The sequence below is a fragment of the Oncorhynchus tshawytscha genome, linkage group LG16, assembly GCF_018296145.1.
Source record: "Oncorhynchus tshawytscha isolate Ot180627B linkage group LG16, Otsh_v2.0, whole genome shotgun sequence".
Classification (NCBI taxonomy): domain Eukaryota; kingdom Metazoa; phylum Chordata; class Actinopteri; order Salmoniformes; family Salmonidae; genus Oncorhynchus; species Oncorhynchus tshawytscha.
The window spans coordinates 45,335,849-45,357,312 of record NC_056444.1 but is presented as its reverse complement, the minus strand read 5'-3'; the positions used below and the strand labels follow the sequence as shown (position 1 = coordinate 45,357,312).

Sequence of the window (21,464 nt, the reverse complement as noted above, 5' to 3'; positions counted from 1 at the left end):
ATCCCATTATCCAAACTCAAAAGTTATCTAGCTACCAAGAAACTTTCCCATACACTTTCAAAACAACAAACTTTCCAAAACAAACCAAGCTCTCCCTGGTTCCACGTTCAAACAGGAAGGGATTTGAGACAATTACAATGAAGGCATATTGAAGCTCTGACAGAGCCTGGTCAGCTGTGGGGGCAATAGCATACACAACAGTGTCATCTGCAAACAGATGAAAGTTTGAATTATTACAGATACAGTAAACCAATATTGTTTGAAAGGTTGCTGGATAGAATCCCCGAGCTGACAAGGTAAACATCTGTTTTTCTGCCCCTTAGCAAGGCAGTTAACCCATTGTTCCCGGGGCGCTGAAGACCTTGATGTCGATTAAGGCAGCCCACCGCACCTCTCTGATTCAGAGGGGTTGAATGTAGAAGACACATTTCAGTTGAAGGCATTCAGTTGTACAACTGACTAGGTATCCCCCTTTCCCCTTTCATGTAAATAGTGAAAAAAAACGTACCAAGAACCGATCCCTGTGAAACACCCTTTGTTAGGTGTTCTGTCCTTAATTTATTTTTCAAACCATCTACATGTTGCCTGGTTCTGTCACGTTCTGACCTTAGTTCTTTTATTATGTCTTTGTTTTAGTATGGTCAGGGCGTGAGTTGGGTGGGTTGTCTATGTTCCGTTTGCATTTGGCCTGGTATGGTTCTCAATCAGAGGCAGGTGTTGTTAGTTGTCTCTGATTGCGAATCATACTTAGGTAGCCTTTTCCCACTTGTGTTTCGTGGGTGTTTATTTTCTGTGTCTGTGTGTTCCACGTGTCGTTTATTGTTTTGTTTCAGTGTTCGTTTGGTTTAATAAAGAGCATGAACACATTCCACGCTGCGCATTGATCCTCCGATCCTTACTACTCCTCCTCGTCAGAGGAGAGGAGGAAGAGGAAGAAGACAGCCGTTACAGAATCACCCACCAACCAAGGACCAAGCAGCGTGGTAACGGACAGCGGCCGAAATCGCAAGACTCCTGGACATGGGAGGAGATTTTGGACGGCAAGGGACCCTGGGCACAGGCTGGGGAATATCGCCGCCCCAAGGAGGCAGCGAAAGGCGAGAGGCGGTGGTATGAGGAAGCAGCACGGCAGCGCGGCTGGAAGCCCGAGAGACAGCCCCAAAAATGTCTTGGGGGGGAGCACATGGGGAGTGTGGCTAAGTCAGGTAGGAGACCTGAGCCAACTCCCCATGCTTACCGTGGAGAGAGGTGGACCGTGCATCTCCTTGGGCCGGGGTACATGGCACCAGCCTTACGCATGGTGTCCCTGGTTCACCAGCACAGCCCAGTGCGGGCCATTCCACCTCGCCGCACTGGCCTGGCTACGGGGAGCATTCAACCAGGTAAGGTTGGGCAGGCTCGGTGCTCGAGCGCTCCAGTGCGCCTTCACGGTCTGGTCTATCCGGTGCCACCTCCACGCACCAGCCCTCCGGTGGCCGCCCCCCGCACCAGGCTGTCTCTCCATCTCCTCCCTATAGGTGCTCCCGCCTGTCCAGTGCTGCCAGAGTCTCACGTCTGTCCTGAGCTGCCAGAGTCGCCCGTCTGTCCTGAGCTGCCAGAGTCTCCCGTCTGACCTGAGCAGCCAGAGTCTCCCGTCTCTCCTGAGCTGCCAGAGTCTCCCGTCTGTCCTGAGCTGCCAGAGTCTTCCTTCTGTCCTGAGCTGCCAGAGTCTCCCGTCTGTCCTGAGCTGCAAGAGCCGTCAGTCAGCTAGGAGCTGCCAGAGCCGTCCGTCAGCCAGGAACTGCCAGAATCGCCCTTCACTCCGGAGCTGCCGGAGTCTCCCACCTGTCCGGTGCTGCCGGAATCTCTCGTCCGTCCGGTGCTGCCGGAATCTCCCATCCATTCGGGACCCGTGGTTTGGGTCCCCAGTCCGAGGTCGGCGGCGAGGGTCGCCGCGTTAAAGAGGCCACAGGGGCGAGTAAAGAGGCGGAAAAGGACTATGGTGGAGTGGGGTCCACGTCCCGCGCCTGATCCGCCACCGCGGACAGACACCCACCCAGACCCTCCCCTACAGGTTTAGGTTTTGCGGCCGGAGTCCACACCTTTGGGGGGGGGGGTACTGTCATGCTCTGACCTTAGTTATTTTATTATGTCTTTGTTTTAGTATGGTCAGGCGTGATTTGGGTGGGTTGTCTATGTTCCGTTTTCTATGTTGTGTTTGCGTTTGGCCTGGTATGGTTCTCAATCAGAGGCAGGTGTCGTTAGTTATCTCTGATTGAGAATCATACTTAGGTAGCCTTTTCCCACTTGTGTTTTGTGGGTGTTTATTTTCTGTGTCTGTGTGTTCCACACGGAACTGTTTCGGTTAGTTATTTCACGTGTCGTTTATTGTTTTGTTTCAGTGTCCGCTTGGTTTAATAAAGAGCATGAACACGTACCACGCTACGCATTGGTCCTCCGATCCTTACTACTCCTCCTCGTCAGAGGAGACAGAGACAGCCGTTACAGGTTCAGACCAATTGATGAAAGCCTCTGAATAAGTAATGAGGTATCTACTGTGTTGAATGCTTTAGACAGGTCCAAAAAAGTAGCATAGATGGTGCTATGACCAGGTCTGAAACCTGACTGGTGTACATTTATAATACATGTTATAGTTAAATATTATCTAAGCTGACTATTTTCAATCAAATCAAATCAAATCAAATGTTATTTGTCACACCGCACAAATACAACAGGTTACAGTGAAATGCTTACTTACCAGCACTTAACCAACAATGTGGTTCTAATTTAAAAACTTAAAATAAAAAATATAAAAGTAACAAAGAATTATAGACCACTGAAATCTTTTTTTTTTTTTTAACCTTTATTTAACCAGGCGAGACAGTTAAGAACAAATTCTTATTTACAATGAAGGCCTATCGGGGAACAATGGGTTAACTGCCTTGTTCAGGAGCAGATCAACATATTTTTACCTTGTCAGCTTGTGGGTTTCGATCCAACAACCTTTCGGTTACTGGCCAAATGCTCAAACCACGAGGCTACCTGCCTCCCACAAAACACAAAATACAACCATAATTTCATTACTTTCATATTTCATGTTCTTCAGACAATGCATTCCACAGATTATCCTCCAGCTCATCTTCAGTTTGGTCATTTTCTGTCTTTTTCTCCTCTATCCTTCTCTCCTCAAACCACACGTGGCACTCAGCGCATGATCGAGGGGATTGAAAATGAATTAATCATCAGTTCTGCTGATCGTTTTACCAATCAATGAATCCAGCTACAAATAATTGGACTGTTGTGACAAATACAGTTCAATTTGTTTCAGCCAGGGTTCAGAAAACTGTGGTAGGACACAGGAGACTTGAAGAGGCATGTGCATGGCTAGATTAGTGGGTAGTTGGGATAAAGAGGTAACAGAAAGTCCGAATTCAGTTGTGTACCTGTTCAGGGCTGAGACCGAGGGGTGTAGTCAGCAGTGTAAGAGAATGGGAAAACGGGGGTACAAAAGACAGGGTAACAGAGAGGTGGGTAGTGTACCTGTTCAGGGCTGAGGCCAGGGGGCACCCAGGCGTATTCCTCCAGCGCGCAGCCTGAGTCGTCGTCAGAAGTAGAGTTCCTCTGGAAGTCGTACATCAACTTAGTGACACTCTTCTCCATCTCCAGAGACATGGCCCTCACCACATGCTCCTCACTGGGACTCTTAGAGTGGACGCCAGTCTTCTTTTAGCAGAGAGTGCAAGAGAAAGGAGATGGAGAGGGAGAGGGAGAGAAAGAGGGAGAGGGAGAGAGAGCGAAAGAGAAGGAGAGGGAGAGAGAGAGGGGAGAGAGAGTGAGAGAGAGAAAAAGGGAGCGTGTGAGAGAGAGAGCAAGAGAGAGAGAGGGAGATTGAAAAAGAGAAAGTGAAGAGAGCGTGAGAGAAATAGAGAGATAGAATAATTAGTATTCTAGGGCTCAGATTTCCCAGTGGCATACATCTGGGCTATGGCAGATATATTAAAGCATTTTAAGCAATTTGTTACAAGCAATTACACATTAATATTGTACAGAGACACACACACAAACGCACACATTGGCTCAGACTTGATTAAAACAGTCAAAAGCACATTATGTTTATGCCATTATAGTTTTCAAAACTAATGTACAGTCCAAACACAAAAGACGAATACAACCAACCTAAGTTAAGTGATCATTTATCAGGTTTGGAGAAAAGAGAGGGTCTCTGGCTGGAGAGTGAAACAGCTGAACACATTATTATTAACAGGACAAGGTATCTGATGCCTATCGCTGCCTACCGACACCAGAAACATGAAACATTGAAAGGCAATTTAGGGAGAATATTGAAAATCTAGCACCATGAGAGAGGCTTAATGGTTTGTGCATGCTAACATCACATGCCTTTTAAATTGTGTTCGTGTATTTTGGTTGAAAAACAACCTAAATAAATAATCACATTCTTGTTTAATTTCTTGATTACATAAATCTATGGAATATCACGGCATCAATTTGGTATACAGGGTTCTTCTGCTAGCCATTCAAAGGTGTAAGTAAAGAATGGAGGGTGGGTGATAAGGGGACAGGCCCTTACAGTAAATTGGTTTATATGGAAAACAAGATCATGGGTTTACTGTAGCGAATTCAGTTCCAATAGAATCAGTCCCACCCCATCACATGCCACAGACCAGGCTCAAACATGATCTGTCCACATGAATCCAAAACATCATTCCCTCACCACAACCCTGTGGAACATCCAATACTTGGAATCTAGAAGATAACTAAAACAGCTTCTCAGAACCTATTACAAAACGCACACAAAGCCACATGAGATAACTAAAGCCATGAAAGGACAATGACTTAACTAGTCTCCCTCTCTGTTCTTTGAGAGCCAGTGAGTGAGTCAGAGTGCATGAGGTACTGTGGTGTGTTGTTAATCTCTCTCTAAAATGGACGCTGCTGATTCCTCTAAGGGACAAGGTAAAGCTGGTGTAGCTGCTAGCCCCTGGCCTGGCCTGAGGAAGGCAGGCAGTGCACTACTTACATCACCACTGTATGGAGGATGAGTGGAGAGAGAGGGAGAGGAGGCCTCATGGGAGACCAGGAGAGAGTGTTTTTTTTGTTGACGTAACACACTCTCACTATACCGAGTGGTTAGTCATCAACACACTCCTCTGATCTGCCTTGGCAACATATTAGGGAGTGGGGGTATTCAGGGGGAGGGAAGGTCTCTCGCTTTGCTCGCTGGCTTGTGTTCATTTCTGCTTTCTAGAGAAAAAACGATAGGCCTGTCTATCAGTCACAGTCAATCAAAGATAATATCCATTATGTGCAATGATAATGAAGATGAGCACATACAGTTGAAGTCGGAAGTTTACAAACACTTAGGTTGAGTCTTTAAATCTATTAACAAAATATACACTGCTCAAAAAATAAAGGGAACACTTAAACAACACAATGTAACTTCAAGTCAATCACACTTCTGAGAAATCAAACTGTCCACTTAGGAAGCAACACTGAATGACAATAAATTTCACATGCTGTTGTGCAAATGGAATAGTCAACAGGTGGAAATTATAGGCAATTAGCAAGACACCCCCAATAAAGGAGTGGTTCTGCAGGTGGTAACCACAGACCACTTCTCAATTCCTATGCTTCCTGGCTGATGTTTTGGTCACTTTTGAATGCTGTCGGTGCTTTCACTCTAGTGGTAGCATGAGACGGAGTCATCCAGGATGGCACATCAATGCGAGCTGTGGCAAGAAGGTTTGCTGTGTCTGTCAGCGTACTGTCCAGAGCATGGAGGTGCTACCAGGAGACAGGCCAGTACATCGGGAGACGTGGAGGAGGCCGTAGGAGGGCAACAACCCAGCAGCAGGACCGCTACCTCCGCCTTTGTGCAAGGAGGAGCAGGAGGAGCACTGGCAGAGTCCTGCAAAATTACCTCCAGCAGGCCACAAATGTGCATGTGTCTGCTCAAACGGTCAGAAACAGACTCCATGAGGGTGGTATGAGGGCCTGACGTCCACCGGTGGGGGTTGTGCTTACAGCCCAACACCGTGCAGGACGTTTGGCATTTGCCAGAGAATACCAAGATTGGCAAATTCGCCACTGGCGCCCTGTGCTCTTCACAGATGAAAGCAGGTTCACACTGAGCACGTGACAGACGTGACAGAGTCTGGAGATGCCATGGCGAACGTTCTGCTGCCTGCAACATCCTCCAGCATGACCGGTTTGGCGGTGGGTCAGTCATGGTGTGGGGTGGCATTTCTTTGGGGGGCCGCACAGCCCTCCATGTGGTCGCCAGAGGTAGCCGGACTGCCATTAGGTACCGAGATGAGATCCTCAGACCCCTTGTGAGACCATATGCTGGTGCGGTCGGCCCTGGGTTCCTCCTAATGAAAGGCAATGCTAGACCTCATGTGGCTGGAGTGTGTCAGCAGTTCCTGCAAGAGGAAGGCATTGATGCTATGGACTGGCCCGCCCGGTCCCCAGACCTGAATTGAGACCAATTGAGCACATCTGGGACATCATGTCTCGCTCCATCCACCAACGCCATGTTGCACCACAGACTGTCCAGGAGTTGGTGGATGCTTTAGTCCAGGTCTGGGAGGAGATCCCTCAGGAGACCATCTGCTACCTCATCAGGAGCATGCCCAGGCGTTGTAGGGAGGTCATACAGGCACGTGGAGGCCACACACACTACTGAGCCTCATTTTGACTTGTTTTAAGGACATTACATCAAAGTTGGATCAGCCTGTAGTGTGGTTTTCCACTTTAATTTTGAGTGTTACTCCAAATCCAGACCTCCATGGGTTGATACATTTGATTTCCATTGATCATTTTTGTGTGATTTTGTTGTCAGCACATTCAACTATGTAAAGAAAAAAGTATTTAATAAGAATATTTCATTCATTCAGATCTAGGATGTGTTATTTTAGTGTTCCCTTTATTGTTTTGAGCAGTGTAGTTTTGGCAAGTTGGTTGGGCATCTACTTTGTGCATGACACAAGGAATGGGGGGTCCTTTGCTGTCCAAAGAGAGAGGGGGGGAGCTCCTCACTCTAGTTTCTTTCCCAGTTGTAGCATCTCTTAATCTCTTCTCTGAAAACACCTATGGACCCAGAACTGAATCGAGCAGCTGACTAATAACGTAAGACTTTAGTTCAGGACTGATAATGTTTTTTTTTAATTGGCAAGAGTAGCAAACTGAGGCATGACATGCCAGCAACAAATGCCCGAACCTACACATCCAAGTACAACTGATCAAATTATGAAAGACAAGCATTGTAAAAAATACAATCTGTAAAGTGAGCGTGGAAGAGGTGACATTTTTTGTTGTTGTCTCTCAACAATGAAAAGCCATCTGGGTCTACCAAACATGGATGGAAAATTAGTGTGTGCCGTCCTGCTTGGTAGGAAGCAAAGGTCATTCCGCTACCCAAGCATAGTAAAACACCCTTTACTAGCTCAAATAGCTGACTAATCAGCCTGTTACCAACCCTTGGTAAACTTTTGGAATAACTTGTATTTGACCAGATACAGTGATATTTTGCAGTAAATAAATTAACAAAATACTTTCTGCACGCTTATGGGGAAGGGAATTCAACATGCACGGCACTTACACAAATCATGGATGATTTGCTGAGAGAAATTGTTCATAAAAACATTGTGTGGGCTGTTTTGTTAGACTTCAATGTGGCTTTTGACATTATCAATCATAGTATGCTGCTGGAAAAACGTATATGTTATGGCTTTACACCCCCGGCTATATTGAAGATTGAGAGTTACCTGTCTAACAGAACACAGAGGGTGTTCTTTAATGGTAGCCTCCCTGTAACGGCAGTTGTTGGTGGAAAAAGAGGAGGACCAATGCGCAGCGTGGTAAGTGTCTATATTGATAATTTATTATCATGAACACAAAACAAAATAACGAGAACGAAAAGAAACAGTCCTGAACGGTGAATACAAAAAACACTGAACAGAAAATAATCACCCACAACTCAAGGGTAAAAACAGGCTGCCTAAGTATGGTTCTCAATCAGGGACAATGATTGACAGCTGCCTCTGATTGAGAACCATACCAGGCCAAACACAGAAATACCAAATCATAGAAAAACAAACATAGACAACCCACCCGACTCATGCCCTGACCATACTAAAGCAAAGACATAACAAAATAACTAAGGTCAGAACGTGACAGTACCCCCCCCCAAAGGTGCGGACTCCGGCCGCAAAACCTGAACCTATAGGGGAGGGTCTGGGTGGGTGTCTGTCCACGGTGGCGGCTATGGCGCGGGACATGGACCCCACTCCACCATAGTCTTTGCCTGCCTCTTTACCCGCCTCCGTGGCCTCTTTAGAGCGGCGACACTCGCCGCCGACCACGGACTGGGGACCCTAGCAACGGGTCTCGAATGAACAGGAGATTCCGGCAGCACCGGACCGGCGGGAGACTCCGGCAGCGCCGGAGTGAAGGGCGATTCCGGCAGCTCTGGAGTAACGGACGGCTCTGGCAGCTCCAGACTGACAGGGGGCTCTGGCAGCTCCTGACTGACCGGCGGCTCTGCCAGCTCCTGACTGACCGGCGGCTCTGGCAGCTCAGGACAGACGGGCGACTCTGGCAGCTCAGGACAGACAGGCAACTCTGGCAGCTCAGGACAGACAGGCGACTCTGGCAGCTCAGGACAGACGGGCAACTCTGGCAGCTCAGGACAGATGGGAGACTCTGGCAGCTCAGGACAGACGGGAGACTCTGGCAGCTCAGGACAGACGGGAGACTGGCAGCTCAGGAGAGACGGGAAACGCTGGCAGCTCAGGACAGACGGGAGACTCTGGCAGCTCAGGACAGACGGGAGACTCTGGCAGCTCAGGACAGATGGAAGAATCTGGCAGCTCAGGACAGGCGGGAGCACCTGCAGGAAGGAGACGGGGAGACAGCCTGGTGCGGGGTGGCTGCCACCGGAGGCCTGGTGCGAGGAGGAGGCACCGGATAGACCGGACCGTGGAGGCGCACTGGAGGTCTCGAGCACCGAGCCTGCACAACCCTACCTGGCTGGATACTCCCCGTAGACAGGCCAGTGCGGCGAGGTGGAATAGACCGCACTGGGCTGTGCTGGCGAACCAGGGACACCATGCGTAGGGCTGGTGCCATGTACCCCGGCCCGAGGAGATGCACTGGAGACCAGATGCCCAATCTTGCCCGGCCGATTAGAGGCACTGCGATGTAATGCACCGGGCTATGCCTGCGCACCGGGGACACCGTGCACCTCACAGCATAACACGGTGCCTGCCCGGTCCACCTCTCTCCACGGTAAGCACGGGGAGTTGGCTCAGGTCTCCTACCTGACTTAGCCACACTCCCCGTGTGCCCCACCCTAAGACATTTTAGGGGCTGCCTTTCGTCCCAGCTGCGCTGCCGTGCTGCCTCCTCATACCACCGCCTCTGGGCTTTCGCTGCCTCCAGCTCTGCCTTGGGGAGGCGATATTCCCCAGCCTGTGCCCAGGGTCCTTTGCTGTCCAAAATCCCCTCTCATGTCCAGGAGTCTTGAGATTGCAGCCTGTTACCACGCTGCTTGGTCCTTGGTTGGTGGGTGATTCTGTAACGGCCGTTATTGGTGGAAGAAGAGGAGGACCAATGCGCAGCGTGGTAAGTGTCCATATTGATAATTTATTATCATGAACACAAAACAAAATAACGAGAACGAAACTAAACAGTCCTGAACGGTGAATACAAAAAACACTGAACAGAAAATAATCACCCACAACTCAAGGGTGAAAACAGGCTGCCTAAGTATGGTTCTCAATGAGGGACAAGGATTGACAGCTGCCTCTGTTTGAGAACCATACCAGGCCAAACACAGAAATATCAAATCATAGAAAAACGAACATAGACAACCCACTCGACTCATGCCCTGACCATACTAAAGCAAAGACATAACAAAAGAACTAAGAACGTGACACTCCCCAACATAATCCCGGAAGAATCAGGCATTCGCAAGGGCAGCTGTCTAGGCCCCTTACTTTCTTACATATTTAATAATGACCTGCCACTGGCTCTGAATAAACCTCATGTGTCTATGTATGCTGTTGACAACACTATACACGTCAGTTACTGCAGCAAGTGAACTCACTGCAACATTTAACAAAAAGCTGCAGTCAGTTGCAGAATGGGTGGCAGTAAATAAGTTAGTCCTAAATATTTAAAAAACATAAAGTATTGTATTTGGAACAAATCATTCACTAAACCCTAAGCCTCAACTAAATATTCTAATGAATAATGTAGAAATTGAGAAAGTTGGGGAGACTAAACTACTTGGAGTAACCCTGGATTGTAAACTGTTATGGTCAAAATATATTGATGCAACAGTAGGTAAGATGGTGAGAGGTCTGTCCACAATAAAGGGCTGCTCTGCTTGCTTAACAACAATATCAACAAGGCAGGTCCTACAGGCCCTAGTTGTGTCGTACCTGGACTACTGCCAGTTGTGTGGTCAGGTGCCACAAAGAGAGACTTGGGAAAATTACAACTGGCTCAGAACAGGGCAGCACGGCTGGCCCTTAAATGTACACTTAGAGCTAACAATAATACTATGCGTGTCAATCTCTCATGGCTCAACGAAGAGGAGACATTGACTTCATCACTACTTGTTTAAAAAAAAATATTGACATGTTGAATGCACCGAGCTGTCTGTTTAAACTACTAGCACACAGCTCATGCACCCATGCATACCCCACAATACATGCCACCAGAGGTCTCTTCACAGTTCCCATGTCCAGAACAGACAATGGGAGGTTGTCACGACTTCGATGCCTCTCCGAAGTCGATGCCTCTCCTTGTTCGGGTGGTGTTCGGCGGTCGACATCGCCGGTCTTCTAGCCATCGCCGATCCATTTTTCATTTTCCATTTGTTTTGTCTCGTTTTCCCACACTCCTGGTTATCATTTCCCAATTAGTGGTCATGAATTTAACCCTCTGTTTGGGTCGGTACGTTTAGGTCGGTACGTGTCCAGCTGGTTTTCACCCGTGTTTTGTGGCAACCGTTATTGTTCGCACATAAGTATGGTTGCTTTGTGCTATTTTTTCTTTAGTAAAGAGCGTTGTTCACTCATCTCTGCTCTCCTGTGCCTGACTTCATGCACCAGCTACACCCACCGCCTGACAGAATCACACACCCCAATCGTCATGGAGTCAGCAGAAACAGGTACCCTTGTTATTGGGGTTGAGGAGCACGTCAAGGAGCAAGCAGCGATGCGCCATCATCTCGGCGTCACCATGGATTGTGTCCTACAGACTATGGATCGCTTTCAGAGAAAGGGAGGTCCACCAGCCCCACCAGTGGGATTCGTTTGGCCTTCCCTAGGGGTTATGATGGGACTGCTAAACAATGTCAGGGTATCCTTTTACAACTGGAGCTCTACCTAGCAACCGTTCACCCGGCACCTTTGGACCGAGAGAGTGTGTCCGTTCACGTCTCATGCCTCTCAGGGAGAGCCCTGGAGTGGGCCAACACCCTGTGGGAGGAAGGAGATGCGGCGCTGGACCACTTTGAAGATTTCACCCGCCGCTTCCGGGCAGTCTTTGACCATCCACCTGAGGGTAGAGCGGTGGGTGAACGTCTCGTACATCTGAGGCAGGGGACGAGGAGCGCCCAGCAGTTCGCTCTGGACTTCTGGACCCTGGCCGCTGGTGTGGGATGGAACGACAGGGCCCTGATCGATCACTATCATTGCAGTTTGCGTGAGGACGTCCACCGGGAGTTGGCCTGCAGGGACACCACCCTCACTTTCGATCACTTTCGTTTCCGGCTGTTTTTTTCTTGGTGCTGTGTTCACCCGTGTTTTGTGGCAACCGTTATTGTTCGCACATAAGTATTGTTACTTTGTGCGCTAGGGTCCCTAGGGTCCCACCTGGCCAACATCCAGCCAACATCCAGTGAGATTGCAAAGCACCAAATTCAAATACAGAAATAATTATAAAAATTCAGAAAATATGCAATTATTTTACATAGGTTTAAAGATGAACTTCTTGTGAATCCAACCACGGTGTCAGATTTAAAAAATGCTTTGCGGCGAAAGCATACCTTAAAATTATTTGAGAACATCACCCAGCAGACAAATCATTACAAACAGTAACCAGCCAAGTAGAAGAGTTACACAAGTCAGAAATAGAGATAAAATTAATCACTTACCTTTGATGATCTTCATATAACCTTTGATGATCTTCATATGGTTGCACTCAGAAGACATTAATTTATTCATTAAATGTTCCTTTTGTTCTTCAAAGACTCTCTTTATATCCAAAATATCCAAAAATCTTGTTTTGTTCGCACGTTTTCTTCAGTAATCCACAGGCTCAAACACAGTCACAACAGACGGACAAAAAAATCCAAATTGTATCCGTAAAGTTCATAGAAACATGTCAAACGATGTTTCTATTCAATCATCAGTTTGTTTTTAGCCTAAATAATCGATAATATTTCAACCGGACAATAACGTTGTCAATATAAAAGGTAAACAAGAATGGCACTCTCTCGGACGCGCGCATGAAAAATCTCTGTGACACTGCAGGGTCCACTCATTCAGACTGCTCTTACCCCCTCATTTTTCAGAATACGACCCTGAAACAATTTCTAAAGACTGTTGACATCTAGTGGAAGGCATAGGAACTGCAATTTAAGTCCTAAGTCAATGGATACTGTAATGGCATTGAATAGAAAAAATAAAATAAAAACAATCCTACTTCCTGAATGGATTTTTCTCAGGCTTTTGCCTGCCAAATCAGTTCTGTTATACTCACAGACACTATTTTAACAGTTTTGGAAACTTTAGAGTGTTTCCTATCCAAATCTACCAATTATATGCATATCCTATCTTCTGGGCCTGAGTAGAAATTCCAAATGCTGCCCCCTACCCTAGAGAAGTTTAAGTAAAGTACGTTGTTCCTTCATCTCTGCTCTCCTGCGCCTGACGTCATGCAACAGCTACACCCACCGCCTGACAGAGGTGCACAGTACTACATAGAGCTGTGGATACATGGTACTCTAATCCACATTAAGTATCTCACACAAGCAGTAAAATCAGATGTAAAAAACAGATAAAAATACACCTTATGGAACAGCAAGGACTGTGAAGTGTCACAAACACAGGTACAAACACACACATACAAACGGACACAACATACACACGATACACACACACATCTGGATTGTGTGTTGTTGTTGAGTAGTGGCCGGAAGGAACACACTTAATGTATTGTGAAATATGTTGTAAAATGTATTTGAATGTTTAAAAATATTATTGTAATGTATATTACTGCCTTCTTTTTTGCAGGATACCAAGAAGAGCAGCTGATGTCTTGACAGCAGCCAATGGGGATTCAAAACAAACACAAATACAAACTGAGATGAATGAAAACCTATAACCAAGGTTTATTAGTTCTTCACTGACATATCTCCACAAATCACACACTGTTGTGGGTTCTCCATGTCACACCGTTGTTATTTAAAAACACATGTTTCTCTTACATCTTATACATGGCAGCTATACATAAACACATGCCAATCTTTTTATAGGCTACAAAACATTAATCTGCTTCAAGGTTATGAGAAAATACTCTCTATTCACTGGTCAGTAGTTATTTTCTCAGCTTATGCCCAACAATGAAAATCAACATCTAAATGGTGATTTATTCTATTTGCAGCCACAGAAATATCAGCAGTTGCATAACCTGCCCACGTACTCTATTATGATCTAGAATGGGAGAGATGATGTCAGCAAGTCGCTGTGCCAACGTTTACTAGATGTAGACCCTACATCATCAATGAAGACACCTGAAATCCATTCATTTGCATTTAGATGTAGGTCATGTTTATATAAGTGACCTGTCACTCACTCCTCTCCTGCACTGTACATCAATCAGTAACCAATATGTGGGACAGAGTGAGATGATAAATATTGTATGGTACACATTAGAATGGTCCTTTCTTTTTGCTCTAACTGTATAGAATGTGGGTTATTGCACCATAAAACAAGCTCTATAATGTATGTGATTTTAATGTACTATCCGATAAACCACTTCATGGGTTGTCTGAGTACAGCCATATATTAAATAAAGCCATATACTGTATTTCATATCCCTCTCACCTTTACAGTTCACGCATTGGCTATCATTTATGTAAGACAGGTTTGGTAAGAGAGCAGCGACAGAGCTGGATGTGGGTTACAGAAGCCTAAAGCCTGTGTCACACAAATGCTGGATCTAGCAGCCTAGGAATAATGGATATAACAGCCCAACTGTTGAGGCCAGGATGGACTAGGCTCCTCTGGCAGTTGTGTGACCTGTAGAGAACAGTCTGCCTGGATTAAACACACAGCATGTTGGTCTGTCTGGGTGACAGATATAAAGACACTTCTCTCTCCCTAGCTCTACTGACAGCACTTTATCACTCACAGCTATAGAGGAACATCAATGATTCTGCTCATACAATGAAATATTGAAGAAAGAATATCTGTGAAGCCACTAAGCCATACACTTTACTAGATGAGAGGGTGTGTGTGTGTGTGTTTATTCCTCATGTTAAACAGTACTAGTGACCCCTAGGCCTTAGTTACACCCCCAGGCCTGCTGTGTCCTTCCTTTGCAATACTGTAAAACATCAAAAACTTCTATAATATGCCCTTAGGCCTTTGAGAAAGCTGTGGCAGACAAGTGCATAAATTACCAACGCGCTTAAGGGACAATTATTGCAAAACTGAAAATCTGGTGTATAATAGGCTGAATTATCAGAGTTGAGGTAAATAAATGTAGAATTTATGTTGAAAAGTGCTCTTCTCTAATGACATACGTATCTGCAGATGTCAGCAGTGCATGGATTCATAAATATTAATTTGGCTGATAAGACCATTGTTCAATAATAACCTTGGACTGAAAGGCCATTTTCTCTTGTGTGGAGAGTTGATTTGGTGGTTTATTAAAGGGTTGTCTCCCTTTGAGACATATTCTTGGTCTAACGTAGCCAACACAGAGACAGAAAATGACGATGGGGTAAACAGATAGATGCTACCATACCTAACACCAACCCACTCTAATGAGGTTCCTGATGTAGAAGGCCACCCAAACTACCCAAGGATTGGTGGAAATCACACTACAGACAATTGAGACCACACTGTTATTTTGTCGTTGTTTAACAGCAAATATTGTGCAGCATTCTCTTGTGGCCCATGTTATTCAATGTGAGTCGCTATCCACATTCTGACTGACTATATATAAATGGAAACAATATGAAATGGCACTAAAACATTTTAGTATGACAAACAGGTGCAAATGTGACCTTAGAGCAGGCACGGTCTCTACATCTTTCACAAAGGCAGCGTTGAAATAATGCACAATGACCGATCTGTTGTATTACTGTTGGGCTATACTAGAATGTAACCTCGTCCCCGTGACACTGTGCTACAATAAGAAGTAGAACATTTATGACATTTTCACAGAGTCACGGTGACTGGAGAAAGCAGTGGTGACGTTGTGAGAGAGGGAGTGCACTTACAGCAGCAGTCCAAATGTCCTCCTCTCTCTCCATTTGAACAAACAGCCATCCCCGATTAATAATGAAGTGTGATAGAGGGATGAGAGTGAGGGAGAGAGGGAGGGCAAGAGCATTCCCAAACCCCCTTCCCTTATTTAATTTAGGAAGAAATCATTCCAGAACCCAGTGGTCTCCTCCCGCTTCCCTCCTTACATCCTAACACCTTTTACATTTAGCAAGAAACCAGTGTTCCAGAAGACAGCCATGTCACCCCTCTTCTCTTCCTCTCTCCTTCCCCCTCTCTGTATGCCAATGGAGCTGGTTTCCATGGAGTCAGTTCATGCGAGTAGCCACGGTAACCCCAGTCCAGCCCTCCCTGGTACACCAGAGAGAGAAAACTCAATTACACAGTGGCAAAGATGGAGGAATCACACAGAATGTCTGTCATCTGTTTATCTGAGTGTGGGGACAAAGAGATTCAGATGGAGATAAAGTAATAGAAGGGAGAGACTTTCCATACTGATGTGATGAAACTTAAGCGCATGTGTGATCGAAGACATTCACGCTCGTTGACTACCATTAAACGTCAAATGCAATTTTATCTCAATATCAAATCATTTTTGGGTAACAATTAGATAGCTTACTGTGGTTGCTGTCAATTGAAATGGTCAAAAAGAAGCAAAAATAGCTTCTTAGCAAAGAGCAATTTCTCAAGCAAGAATTTTGCTAGGACTGTCTGAGAGAGGAGGGAGAAATTGAAAACAACCTGTTATTCTTTTTGATCTATCACCAGGCAGGTCAAAACTCCATCCCACCAAAACTTGGCTCAAACACCTCTTACACTAAAAGGGCATTATCATCCTGTTCACAGTTTCACAGTACTATTCCAACCTCATATACACCTTTCAAACCACTACGTTTCTCTGCCAACTTCAGCATCCCAACAAATATTTGACTTTTCTTTATATATAAAAGGTATTGGTGGTGACAAAGCCTCTAGTTTTATTTCCACCAACCGACCTAGTCATGATTGCGATAAAGTTCTGCCTAGAGTTTAGTATGAAATGTAGCCGTAATGCCGTAATTTCTTTGCATAGCCCACCACGTGCACTGTTTTCTTAGCATCAACTGGATGGATCCATAAAGACTTAATATGGGAATAAATATCACTGAATTACAAACATATCGGAATAAAGTAGGCTAACCCAATTGAAGGCATCAAATTGTAAAAAAAAAAATAATAATTATATATGACATTTACAAAAGTATTCAGACCCTTTACTCAAAACTTTGTTGAAGCACCTTTGGCAGCAATGACAGCCTTGAGTCTTCTTGAGTATGACTCTACAAGCTTGGTAAACCTGTATTTGGAGAGATTCTCCTATTCTTCTCTACAGATCCTCTCAAGCTCTGTCAGGTTGGATGGGGAGCGTTGCTGCACATCTATTTTCAGGTCTCTCCAGAGATGTTAGATCGGGTTCAAGTCCGGGCTCTGGCTGGGACACTCAAGGACATTCAGAGACTTGTCCTGAAGCCACTCCTGTGTTGTCTTGGCTGTGTGCTTAGGGTCGTTGTCCTGTTGGAAGGAGAACCTTCACCCCAGTCTGAGGACCTGAGCGCTTTGGAGCAGGTTTTCATCAAGGATCTCTCTGTACTTTGCTCTGTTCATCTTTGCCTCGATCCTGACTAGTCTCCCAGTCCCTGCCGCACGCTGAAAAACATCCCCACAGCATGATGCTGTCACCACCGTGCTTCACCGTAGGGATGGTGCCAGGTTTACTCCAGATGGGATGCTTGGCATTCAGGCCAAAGAGTTCAATCTTGGTTTCATAAGACCAGAGAGTCTTGTTTCTCATGGTCTGAGGGTTTTTAGGTGCCGTGACAAACTCCAAGTGGGCTGTCATGTGCCTTTTACTGAGGAGTGGCTTCTGTCTGGCAACTCTACCATAAAGGCCTAATTGGTGGAGTGCTGCAGAGATGGTTGTCCTTCTGGAAGGTTCTCCCATCTCCACAGAGGAAATCTAGAGCTCTGTCAGAGTTCTTGGTCACCTCATTGTCCAAGGCCCTTCTCCCCCGATTGCTCAATTTGGCCCAGGATGGGCCAAACTGAGGGTTGGACCAAACATTTACGAATGATAGAGGCCTCTGTGTTCTTGTGGACCTTCAATGCTGCAGAAATGTTTTGGTACCCTAACCCAGACCTGTGACTACACAATCCTGTCTTGGAGCTCTATGGACAATTCGTACAACCTCATGGCTTGGTTTTTGCTCTGACAAACACAGTCAACTTTGGGACCTTGTATAGACGGGTGTGTGCCTTTCCAAATTATGTCAAATCAATTGGATTTACCACAGGTGGACTCCAATCAAGTTGTAGAAACATCTCAAGGGTGATTCATGAGAACAGGATGCCTCTGAGCTCAATTTTAGGTCTCATAGCAAAGGGTCTGAATACTATACAGAAATATAAGGTATTTCAGATTTTAATTTTGAATACATGTGCAAACATTTGTAAAAACATGTTTTTGCTTTTCATTATAGGGTATTGTGTGTAGATTGCTGATGATCATTTTTTGTTTTAAATCCATTTTAGAATAAGGCTGTAACGTAACAAAATGTGGAAAAAGCCAAGGGGTTTGAACACTTTCCGAAGGCACTGTACATCTGTATATTTCATTTATTCTCTGGCTGGGAAAATAAGTGAAGGTGGTAGAGCTTATCTCTTCGCTTGCTCATCTTTCACTAATCAGAAACTTTTAATCAAGTGTAGTCCGATTATTTTGCTCGATCATGTAAATGCAACTCAAAAAGCCAGTGACTCACAATACTCACATGCTTTTGAAAATATAGATTGATATAATTTTCTACTGGTGTCATGATGAATATACTCTCAATGTAAGGCCCTAGGCTTGCTCCCTAACAAAGTGGAGTCAGGGTAGAAAATACAGTTGAAGTCGGAAGTTTACATACAGTTAGGTTGGAATTATTACAACTTTTTTTTACAACCACTCCACACATTTCTTGTTATTAACAAACTATAGTTTTGGCAAGTCGGTTAGGACATCTACTTTGTGCATGACAAAAGTAGATTCTTTCATTTATAAATCACTGTATCACAATTCCAGTGGGTCAGAAGTTTACATCCACTAAGTTGGCTGTGCCTTTAAACAGCTTGGAAAATTCCAGAAAATTATGTAATGGCTTTAGAAGCTTCTGATAGGCTAATTGACAACATTTGAGTCAATTGGAGATGTACTTGTGGATGTATTTCAAGGCCTACCTTCAAACTCAGTGCCTCTTTGCTTGACATCATGGGAAAATCCAAAGAAATCAGCCAAGACCACATAAAAAAATTGTAGACCTCCACAAGTCTGGTTCATCCTTGGGAGCAATTTCCAAATGCTTGAAGGTACCACGTTCATCTGAAAAAACAATAGTACGCAAGCATAAACACCATGGGACCACACAGCCGTCATACCACTCAGGAAGGAGACGCGTTCTGTCTCCTAGAAATGAACGTACTTTGGTGTGAAAAGTGCAAATCAATCCCAGAACAACAGCAAAGGACATTGTGAAGATGCTGCAGGAAACAGGTACAAAAGTGTCTATATGCGCAGTAAAATGAGTCCTATATCGACATAACCTGAAAGGCCGCTCAGCAAGGAAGAAGCCACTGCTCCAAAACTGCCATAAAAAAGCCAGACTACGGTTTGCAACTGCACATGGGGACAAAGATCGTACTTTTTGGAGAAACGTCCTCTGGTCTGATGAAACAAAAATGGAACCGTTTGGCCATAATGACCATCGTTATGTTTGGAGGAAAAAGGGGGAGGCTTGCAAGCCGAAGAACACCATCCCAACCATGAAGCACGGGGTGGCAGCATCATGTTGTGTGGGTGCTTTGCTGCAGGAGGGACTGGTGCACTTCACAAAATAGATGGCATCATGAGGGTTGAAAATTATGTGGATATATTAAAGCAACATCTCAAGACATCAGTCAAGTTAAAGCTTGGTCGCAAATGGGTCTTCCAAGTGGACAATGACCCCAAGCATACGTCCAAAGTTGTGGCAAAATGGCTTAAGGACAACAAAGTCAAGGTATTGGAGTGGCCATCACAAAGCCCTGACCTCAACCCAATAGAAAATGTGTGGGCTGAACTGGAAAAGTGTGTGTGTGTAAGGAGGCCTACAAACCTGACTCAGTTACACCAGCTCTGTCAGGAGGAATGGGCCACAATTTACCCAACTTATTGTAGGAAGCTTGTGAAGGCTACCCGAAACGTTTGACCCAAGTTAAACAATTTAAAGGCAATGCTACCAAATACTAATTGAGTGTATGTTAACTTCTGACCCACTGTGAATGTGATGAAAGAAATAAAAGCTGAAATAAATAATTCTCTCTACTATTATTCTGACATTGCACATTCTTAAAATTAAGTAGTGATCCTAACTGACCTAAAACAGGGAATTTTCACTAGGATTAAATGTCAGGAATTGTGAAAAACTTAGTTTAAATGTATTTGTCTAAGGTGCGTGTAAACTTCTGACTTCAAATGTAGATTTAACGTGGATCAAAAAATCATCGGCTTACCTTGGGTTCTATTTAAAATATACCTTTTTTGTATGACAGCAGTTCCACACTTATATGATTCTGTTATATTTCATTGTGTTCTTACTACAAAATATGCACTGAGTGTACAAAACATTTCTCTTCTACATGACATAGAGGTGAAAGCTATGATTCCTTATTGACATCACTTTTTAAGTGCACTTCAATCAGTGTAGATGAAGGGGAGGAGACTGGACAAAAAAAGGCTTTTTAAGCCTTAAGACAATTGAGACATGGATTGTGTAGGAGCTACTCCGAGTGAATGGGCAAGACCAAAGATTTAAGTGCCTTTGAACGGGGTATGGTAGTAGGTGCTACGCTTGTGTCAAGAACTGCAACGCTGCTGAGTATTTCACACTCCACAATTTCCTGTGTGTACCAAGAATGGTCCACCACCCAAAGGACATCCTGCCAACTTCACACAACTGTGGAATGTTTCCGACACCTTGCCCGCTTGAATTGAGGCTGTTTTGAGAGCAAAAGAAGGGGGGGGTGCAACTCAATATTAGGAAGGTGTTCATGTTCCTACTCAGTGTATGTGTAAGGTTCTGTACTTTTTTTAAACTTTCTTAGTCAACCTTGTGTTCTGTTTTGTTATGTTCTTGAACGAAGCACTGGATTTAATTAACATCATTCATTCACTTGGATGTAACATAATTAAACACACAATATGCCAATCTATTGATTTGAAAATATATATTTTTTGTCTTTCTTATTACCTGTCTAAATAAATGAATAATGGATTTATTTTTGATGGTGTATATTCAATGGATTTATTAAAATGGACACCCACCCACATCTGCACACAACTTGTCGCCAAATTCTCACGGGAGGTACAAAAGGAGCATGCAGGCAAGAATGTGGTTCGGCCTGTTTGTAAGGGGGTCATATAAACAGTGCCCAATTTAAAAAAATAAAAAAAATAATTAACAGACAAAATACCATCAATCCTATGTGAAAGCAGTAATAGTGTGGAAATATGTAAAACACAGTTTTTGACTGCAGTGGCCGTTAAGTGTACAATTTGTGTTGTGATCACGTTGTCAATTTTCATGGGTTTCAATTAACCCAGCAACCACTCTTTCTGCTTCCAGCCCATCGCCCATCCCTCTCCCATCTTCCATGTGTTACGATGCAGGCTACGTAGCAGCAGGTCTTGTGGATAGGTGTGTGTTCTGTAAGCCTCTGAAGTCTGTTTAGGAGAATAAAGTCAAGGACACATCCCATTGGGCACACCACATCATTCCAACATGGACATTTGGGTAATATTTGGTTAAGGATCAGTGAGATTTCAATATTTATTCACCCACTCATGACAGCCAGAAGTTTGTTGAATTCCCAATGCTTCACTAAGCT

At 44.8% G+C, this 21,464-nt stretch overlaps 1 protein-coding gene across 1 annotated transcript in view; it reads right to left on the bottom strand.

Annotated features, from left to right (window-relative positions):
- Window positions 1–21,464, bottom strand: part of LOC112215730 (prickle-like protein 2) — a 110,396-nt gene that overhangs the window by 28,103 nt on the left and 60,829 nt on the right. The window contains exon 2 of the mRNA XM_024375057.2: window positions 3,520–3,702. Coding sequence (XP_024230825.1) covers window positions 3,520–3,651 — 132 coding nt within the window. The 5' untranslated portion in view covers window positions 3,652–3,702. The remainder of the gene's footprint in view (window positions 1–3,519; window positions 3,703–21,464) is intronic.